Here is a 10,061-nt window from a genome sequence, read left to right on the forward strand (position 1 = left end):
ATATATATAGAGAGAGAGAGAGAGAGAGAGAGAGAGAGATAGATAGATAGATAGATAGATAGATAGATAGATAGATAGATAGACAAATCGATAGACAGATAGATAGATAGATAGATAGATAGATAGATAGATAGATAGATAGATAGATAGATAGATAGATAGATAGATAGATAGATAGATAGACAGACAGACATAAATATTATGTTATCGTACCTGATTACTGCTAGCTTACCTGGTTTGTAATTTGTTACTCCTGGTCCCCATACAGGAGAAAAGGTCACTGACGCTCATTGTGTTCACTTTAGTCATTATCACGTAGTATACGATAATAATAATAACAGTAAAAACAGTGACATTATCACCTTATATTTGTTATTTCCATCGCTAACATCGTTGTCAAAAAATGAAAATCAACTATCCACAGCAATCGTATTTTAAAGACGAGGTTAATTCACAACGATGAAGAATAATCACTAACTCAATCAGTGTATTTTCTATACAAATATTAAGATGATTATTTACATTATTTATCTAGAACTCATTAAGAAATAACCAGAAAACCACACGGCTGCATGCACATCCCCATCCAAGGTAGCTATAATAATATAGGGACTCGTCCCATTTTATATACATCTGTCTAACTACCCCCCCCCCCACCTCCCCGCAATAAACAAAAAACAAAACAAAAAATCAAAACAACAACAACAAAACAACAACACACAAACAAAAAATGCAAGCAAAGAAACAAACAATAAAGCAAAGAAACAAACAAACAAACAGAGCACACAATAATAACAAAAGAAAGCATCTCTCTAGTACAGTTTGTACTTGTCTTTCCCTTACAGTTCCCAACAATATCCGAACAGAGTGTTGGACTATTATCCTTATTGTCACCACGAAAAAGGATGAAGAAGTGAGAAAAAAATATAAAAATGGGTCCAAAAACTACTCTACCAGAGGAACATAATTCAAAAGACCCCCCCCCCCCCCCATTAAAAAAACAAAAACAAAAACAAAGTACTAACAACAAAACCCGGATGAAAAGAAAAGCGACAACTACAGGCGTTACCTAGTTTGTCTTCCTGTCACCTACGTGTCTAAGGTATTTGGAAGTAATCAAAAAGTCTCGCCCAGCCAAAGACAAGCAAGGTATCACAAGCGAAAGGTGTTCTCGTTTTTTCCTTTAACAAGTCTAGGTTACAAACTATGGATAGTGTGCGCTTGGCGAAGAAACTCACAACATTGCCATCCAGAAGTATAACGGTCCAACACAAAACTGTGTGTAACCATGAACTTTTATAGCCTGTGACTTACTCATAATCATGGCTGGCAAAAAAAAAAAATACAATAACAAAGACCCGATCGACGTCAACTTCATTCATCTATAAAACCACAATCATCACAACTTACTAAAAACGAATGGTGTTGCCTTCAGTTTCTACAAATTATGAAGACTCTCCGAAACCAGTCAGAAACTACACACCAAAAAACTCGAGCTCAAGTCAAGAAGAGGCACAATCGACGCCAAAAAAAAAAATACATAAATAAATAAATACAATTAAAAAAAAAATCCACTTTATCTCAAAAATTCAAAGTTATAACCAAAAGCTCCCATTTGAACATTATCGCAAGCCAATACAATATAACAAGCTCTCCAAAAGTCTGAATTTTTCTATGGGGTCGTGAAATGGTCCAAACCAATTCCTTACGTCCGACTGGAAGGCGGATACAATAATTCAGCAATCTAATAGAAGAGTTTCTATTAACCTCTAAAACAACATTCTTGAGAGCCACAACCACAAAAAGCTGCAGCGATGAAAGATATTCCTGGAATCTTGGAATATCCCAGTGCGATTCCTTACATCACTGTGACGGAGTACTCTCTACTCACAGACGAGAAGGCGGATACAAACAGTTCTATGGGTGGATGGATATCTTTTGACTTCTAAAACAACATTCTTGAAAGCCACAACCACAAAAAGCTGCATGCAGCGATGAACGATATTCCTGGAATCGTGGAATATCCCAACCAGTCTGATTCCTTACATTATTACTGTGTCCGAGTACTCTCTACTGACAGACGAGAAGGCGGGTAAAAACAGTTCTATATGGGTGGATGGATATCTTTAAACTTCTAAAACAACATACTTGAAAAATAAACCACAACCACAAAAGCTGCAGAGATGAATTGTATTGCATTGTGGGTTTCCTAGAATCATGGGATATCTCAGTGTAATTCCTTACAATACTGTGACAAATACACACAAACTGAAAGGCTAGCGGATAAAATTCAGCAAGTCGACATGATGTGCCACAGGTAGCATAGCTGCTGACTACCAAATCTCCTATGTTCAAACCACATTGTAGAACACCAAAACCACAAAAGCAACAGTGATACTCTTGTCCTCTGAAAAAACACGTGCTTTAAATTTTGGTCTGAAAACCAATCATCAAATATCGATAGATAAAGAAGACCCAAATATTGCCAAAAACTCTCAAACAATTGGGACGGCAGTGAAGTCTCTGGTGTGAGTGTCTTTGGCAAGATGACAGTCATTTTAAAAAATCGAGCGATATAATTTGAAGGCGAGTTTTCTGGCTAAAACTTTAAATACGTGCTTTTCTTTCTTCAGAATACGGCAGATAGAATGAACGGTCTTGCATACTTGGTCTAACCTATCTGTCACATGATACAAGGTCCTGGGTGCTATCTTTACAATGCGTTCTGTGTATGTATTGTTGTGGTTGTCCAGGACTGTTTATCTATCGTCCCTTGTCTCCCTCACTAATCCAGGGGAATCTGGCAGGAAACACGACCAATCATAACAAGGGCAGAACTGACTTGGCTTTCAAAAGGTTCCTTCTCCTGCTTCGGCTATTTTTCCCCTCCATTTTATTTATTGTTGAGACAGGTAATGCTGGCACTAGTCTTTACCATAATAAACATTATTTTTGTTATATTATCTAAACTAGATCCAACTAACCTATTACTTGATTTCACATGGATTCGAACCACGTCTATTTATTTTATTTTTTTTTTTTGTGAGGCGAGCTCTTTACCAAAAGAAATACCATCGCTTTGCCTTCACAGTTTCTTCAGCCTTCTAGATACGTGCTCACCAGTTTGTTTTTTTTCTCTCTTCATTTTGGTCAGAAATCTTAACTTCAAATATTGATATATGAACATAAACTTTAAAACAATCAAAAAAATATTGAATCTGAATTCACATTTTAAAGGTAACTACTGCTCAAAAGTGCAGCTCTGAAGAGCCATGATTCCCTCGAGGTAGAGTAGTTATCAAAATGAGCTTTAAACAGACACAGCAAATTGCTTGTCACCCTTTAGATAGGCGTTAGTCGATCGCAAAGTATTTTTGACGGGGTCTAAATGATGACCCAGTTACCTAAGCACTGCGGGGTGTACTGTGTGAAGTGTACTTAGTTTCGAACAAAGTTAGTTGAATTATCTAACAGAACTTGCCAACGTTTCCTACATCCTACTGTTCTATCTCTGGTCACTTAATGCAGTCTAGGTCTACTCTACTACATAAAATCTACCACTGTAACCAACCATGAACTAGAGTTGTATAGATAGTTCGAAGATGACGTCACTCAGGTCTTTGTTATTGTTTTTTGCCATCCGCGTTTATGAGTAATGCTCACTGAACTGTATTAACATGACTATAAACGTTCATGGATACACACAGTTTGTGTGTTGGTCCGTTATACTTCCGGATGGCAATGTTATGAGCTTCTTAGCCAAGCGCATACTATCTATAGATAGTATGTTAGTATGCACTTGGCTAAGAAACTCACAACACTGCCATCCTGAAGTATAACGGACCAACACACAAAACTATGTGTAACCGTGAAAGTTTATAGTCTGGTACATGCAGTTCAGTGAGAATTACTCATAAACACGGATGGCAAAAAAAAAAAAGACGTGAGTGACATAACTTCATACTATCTATAGATAGATTGCGCTTGGCCAAGGAGTTCACAACATTGCCATCCGGAAGTATAACGGACCAACACACAAACTCTGTGTAACCATGAACTTTTATAGTCTGGTTAATACAGTTTAGTGAGAACAACTCACAAACGCGGATGGCAAAAACAATAACAAAGGCCTGAGTGACGTCATCTGCATACTATCTATAGATAGTATTCGCTTGGCTAAGAAGCTCACAACATTGCCATTCGGAAGTATAACGGACCAATACACAAAACTGTGTGTATCCATGAACGTTTATAGTCAGGTTAATACAGTTCAGTGAGCAATACTCATAAACGCGGATGACAAAAAACAATAACAAAGACCTGAGTGACGTCATCTTCGAACTATCTATCGATCGACAAAGCTATGGATAGCTACAAACTTTACAGAATAACTCGTATTCATTCGTCTCTGCATGGCATTTGAATATTGAAAATTAGGGTTACCAAAGGCGAGTACTGCAACATTTCCTTTAAAAAAACCAAAACACTGAGAGAAAGTAAATAAGAGAGAGAGAGAGAGAGAGAGAGAGAGAGAGAGAGAGAGAGAGAGAGAGAGAGAGAGAGAGAGAGGATCTGAGAAAGTTAACAATATAAACCAACACACAATCAACTAACAGAAATCGTATAAGAAAAAAAAAAAGAAAAGAATAAAAAGCCTAATTTTTTAAAACACACACACAAAAGAAAAGACACACACATATATAGGAAAACAAAACAAAACAAAGACAACAAACAAACAAACAAACAAACAAACAAACAAACAAACAACCAAACAAAATCCAGAAAACGAACCGCAAACCAAAATGTTCATTCGAAAAAATGCATAGATATAAAAAACTCAATCCTCTAAAAATTGAAACTGGATAAAACCACAGTTAGCACAATCAATAACCAGAAAAAAAAAGACAAGAAAATGTTCTAAAAACTGGTTCTGTCTAGGTTACCAACCACTATTTTATGAGCTTTAAATAAAAACCCCACTTCAGCTAGCCAATTCATTGAACTAACTTAAAAGTTAACTTAAACACCATCCCATCTACACCACAGCAATACACGTATAACAATATTCCAACAAAGTGAACAATGAATTAGGAAATATTAAATCTCTATCTATAATATAACAGCAACATAATAATATTAAATTATATTAATTATAATATTAATTATATTAATATTATAGCATCAAAACACCCGCATCATCACAACAATTTAAAAATTAAAACAGGGTGGAAACTTGGATCATCTTTGAAATCTCAGCCAAAAATTTGATAAAAGATGATAAAAAATTATAACAACCCGCAGTATCACAACAATTAAAAGATGAAAACGTGGTAAATTTTTTTTAATAAAAGTAGGATCCATCTCTGAAATCAGCAACATTTTGGATAAAATGATAAAATTACCACCACCATCGTAAGGCCATGATGATGACAATTATAACTGTAGTAATATTATCTTCTATGTCACTTCTCTTTAAGCCTCTCTATCTTCTTGTCAGTGATAAAATTTCTATTTCATACCTGTGACTATGAACTATGAAGTACGAAGACCTAGATTGTGTGTGTGTGTCTGTGTGTGTGTGTTGTGTGTATGTGTGTGTGTTGTGTGTATGTGTGTGTGTTGTGTGTTTTGTGTGTGTGTGTGTGTGTGTGTGTGTGTGTGTACGTGTTATATCTGCCATAACGTTATTGTGAAGTGACCGGCGGGAGAGACGGAAACAAACTCGATCAAAATAATGATAGGTGTCCGAGTTGGACAGCCATAAAGTCGTTGGGGGAATTCGCGGATTTTGAATCGGAAACGCACGCACAAATGAACACACATTCACATACGTAAACACATAAACATGCAAAACACACACACACAGATAGATAGATAGTAGATATGATAGATAGATAGATAGATAGATAGATAGATAGATAGATAGATAGATAGATAGATAGATAGATAGATAGATAGATAGATAGATAGATAGATAGACAAAGAGATCGATAGAAGAGAGTGAGACGGAGAGAAAGGATAAGAACTTTATCTTAACACGATACAATACGAAAATAACATTGGACGAACTTAAAATACATAAAGCAAATCATAATATTGTTGTTATCAATGAACCAACATTATATCAAAGGCCCCTTTATAACGCGCGCGCACATGCACATACACACACACACACACACACACACAGAGGCAAACACACACAGCACACACACATACACACACGCATAGTATAAGCGAAAAGGACACAAAAGGTTCAGAACAGGTCAAGGAAATAATGTTGTTGAAATACCTATCTTATCGGTAGAGTAACGTACCCCGCGATAAATTACAACTCCGTTACAGTCATCGAAAGAAAAACCGAGTGCTCTGGGTAAGTACATATTTCCAGAATTATGTAGTGGGTACTGTACCAATACCAATGCTCACGAAAAGAAAGAATGAGTGAAGGAGGGAATAAATGAATGAATAAATAAATAAGTAAATAAATAAATAAATATATTTTAAAAAATGGCTAAATATTATATAAACAAATAAATATACAAATAAATTAATAAACAAACAAATATATAAATAAATAAACAAATAAATAAATAAAAATGTTAGTTAAAATAACACTAGTGGTCTACACAAATTTTAAAAAGTATTATCTCGCTATGGCACAGTCCAAGAAAGTAAGATAAATAATAATTCACACCATAAAATCACCCCCCCCCCCCCCCCCCCCTCTCTCTCCCCCGCTATGAAATATTTTTTTTTTAAATTCCAGACAAACAAACCAACAAACAAACAAAAACAAACTATCTATAGTTATCTATTTCGTCACAATAGTTTGACACAGACATAACGTTCGAAGTATTTTATTAAGAAAAGCACGCCTTTAACTCACTCAATCCTAGAGATTTTTGCTGCTTTTCAAAATTGGAAAAAAATGTATTAAAAATGAGCTTGTACATAGATGGTTTTATTCAATTACCATTAACATGCAAAAGTGAAAAACATTAGCTTTGATACCAAGCCTATAATAATTTGTCGCAGAAAAAAAATATGTAATAAATAGGCAGAGGGCAAAAGTAACCCTGTTAAACCAAGGATATTGTCGGTGTTAGGGTTGAGTGAGTTAATATAAAAATAAGAATCCATGCAGCCCTTAAGCTTATTGCTCTTAATCTTATAGATAATAAATGTTATACAAACAAAATTATTACGACAGTGAAACATTCAAATATATACTGGAAACTTTTTACACAGGGCCAAAACTGCGAGACGCTGAAAAAATTCGAACTAAGGAACGTCAATCAGAAGTGTGTGTGTGTGTGTGTGTGGGGGGGGGGGGGGGGGGGGGGGGGAGGTTAAGAGAGGAAGTCTGGGCAAACTACGAGTGTGTGAATCGGGGCGCGGAATGCGTTGTTTTGGTTGGCAAGGCGCCATGTTTGTCCGAGTTGGGCAGTGATTCGATGGTGTTATGTAACGTAATCGATAACGGGAAAAGGTGATGATGCAGTACCGCTCGCCACCGCCGCCGTCATCGCTGTTATGATGTCCGCCGTAGCACCAGACAGTTGTGTAATTAGGGGTGGGTGGAGTAGAGATATTAATAGGCAGGCTGGTTGATGGTGATTGATAGCTGGTATCGTGTTTCATCATTAGTATGATACGGGTGACTGATGGCTGGGGTGGGTGTTTTTTTTTTTGTTTTTTTTTTTTTGTTTTTTTTTTTTTTTTTTTGTAAGGGGGGGGGGGGGGGGGGGAGAGATGAGTGATGATGATGATGATCATGATGATGATGAAAAAGACGATAATGATGATGATTCAAAAACGAAAATAAAACAGATCAAGAACTTAGTAAATAAATAGCAAATAATCGATATACATATGTGTTAAAAGAAAACAGATCAATAAATATATCATTACACGAATAAACAAATAAAAATAAGTAAATAATCGTAAAATTTTTATTTAAAAAAAAAAAAATTTTGTTTTAAACCTGAATACAGAATTTAGCCTCTTATTTAAAACCATCGTTTTAGAAATGCGTATCTACATACTTTCATTCGACTTCTATTTTTTTCTAAGGCACACACGATTTGTTTCGTCTCCGCCATCGGGCCACGATAAATCTATATATATCCAGCACAACAGCTAGTCAGTCTCTACTCTAATACTAATATAAATCTAAGACCTACCAATTCGTTCTTTCTTCGGATCGCTCGTCCAATCCTATTGTTATTCCGTGTCTGGGTGACCGATGATGGTCAATCGACTGGACGTATGGGTCAGTGAACAAAATGTTACAGTGATTTCATGGTCGTTAGTTATTATCTTGGACAATAATAAGAATTGGGAAGAAAGAGTTTGGTGGGAGCGGAGAAAAAAATAAAGACATGCGGAGCGGAGATAATAAAAAAGCAAATTATAGAATAATGGGAGGAAGGACCGGACGGGGATGTGAATGCGTGCGTGTTGGGTTCATCAATGGATAATAAATAGATGGAACATAATATTAGGCACTTGTAGGTCATTCCAGCGCCAGTAATGGAGTCTTGGGCTGGCAAAAAGTTCTACATTAAATAATATAGTATAAATATCTTCAAATATTAGGACTAGGACCCAAAAAAAAAAAGAAAAAAAGATAGCTCCCGCAATCCCAAAAAAAAAAAAAAATACAGCTACCCACTCACTGCTGAGTGATCAGAGCGTTCCAAAATAAATAAATAAATAAATAAATAAATAAATAAATAAATAAATAAACGAGTAAGTAAACAACAGCAATTGTAACAACCTGTGATGGAAACCAGTCAGTTCCTTTGGTGAGTCCAGCGCTCTACCAATTGCGTAACCTGGAATTACTATAAACAGAAACAGATCACAACACGGGCAATAAATAAATAAATAAATAAATAAATAAATAAATAAATAAATACATATATACAAAGCTGGGATAGATAAATGAACGAAATAACGAATAAATTAACGAATAAATGGATGAATAAACGAGAAAATAAACCTGCGTCCTAGTGATAAATTGAATGAATTAATTCGAGGATGAATGAATGAATGAATGAACGAATGAATGAATGAGCGAATTGATGAATGGCCCATCATTATTGACGGATATATTGTGTAAATGGACCGGGTTACTGATGTATATAAATAAATGAATGAATTATTGAAAGAATGGTCCACCATTATTGGATGATATATTATTATTATAATGTAATTGGACTGGGTTACTATGCTAATGTATAAATAAATGAATGAATTAATGGATGAATGAATATTAAATACACAGAGAAGAGCCATAACAATGGGTGGATGATATTGTATGGATACAGATATAGCTGGATGGAAGCATGCAAAGTTAATGGATAGATTGGATGATATTGTATGGATACAGATATAGCTGGATGGAAGCATGGAAAGTTAATGGATAGATAATATAGCAACCTTGAGACTGGTATGAAGGCTATGATGGATAACGTAAGGGATAACAATTATAGTTTAGGGAACGGATAGGTGGATGAAGAGAGGAAAGGGTGCAAGGGAAGGGTGAGGGAAAGATAGATAGTGAGGTAGAGATAGATAGATAGATAGATAGATAGATAGATAGATAGATAGATAGATAGATAGATAGATAGATAGATAGATAGATAGATAGATAGATAGGTGAGAGAGAAATAGACAGATAGATAGGTGAGGGATAGATAGATAGATAGATAGATAGATAGATAGATAGATAGATAGATAGATAGATAGATAGATAGATAGATAGATAGATAGATAGATAGATTGATAGATAGATAGATAGGTGAGGGAGAGATAGATAGGTGATGAAGAGATAGCTAGATAGGTGTGGGGGAGATAGATAGATAGATAGATAGATAGATAGATAGATAGATAGATAGATAGATAGATAGGCGAGGGAGAGATAGAGATAGAGAGAGAGAGAAAGAGAGAGAGAGAGAGAGAGAGAGAGAGAGAGAGAGGAGAGAGAGAGAGAGAGGAGGGGGGGGGGGGGGGGGGTGTGGTGAGTCATAGGGCTCTCGAATTATCGATCTCAATAA

General features: G+C 35.7%; 1 protein-coding gene across 14 annotated transcripts in view; it reads right to left on the reverse strand.

The window, feature by feature from the left end:
* Positions 1-10,061, reverse strand: part of LOC144979975 (uncharacterized) — a 370,695-nt gene that overhangs the window by 78,205 nt on the left and 282,429 nt on the right. Inside the window, exon 1 of one of the 14 annotated variants that reach the window (XM_078927356.1) lies at positions 233-411. The exons of the other annotated variants lie outside the window; for them this stretch is intronic. Within the exon in view, the coding sequence (XP_078783482.1) occupies positions 233-309 (77 nt within the window). The 5' untranslated portion in view covers positions 310-411. Of the gene's footprint in view, positions 1-232; positions 412-10,061 lie in introns of those variants that run through there. 14 annotated transcript variants of the gene reach the window in all.

The sequence above is a fragment of the Berghia stephanieae genome, chromosome 9 (assembly GCF_034508935.2).
Source record: "Berghia stephanieae isolate SIO BIC M18660-M18661 chromosome 9, UCSD_Bste_1.3, whole genome shotgun sequence".
Lineage (NCBI taxonomy): Eukaryota > Metazoa > Mollusca > Gastropoda > Nudibranchia > Aeolidiidae > Berghia > Berghia stephanieae.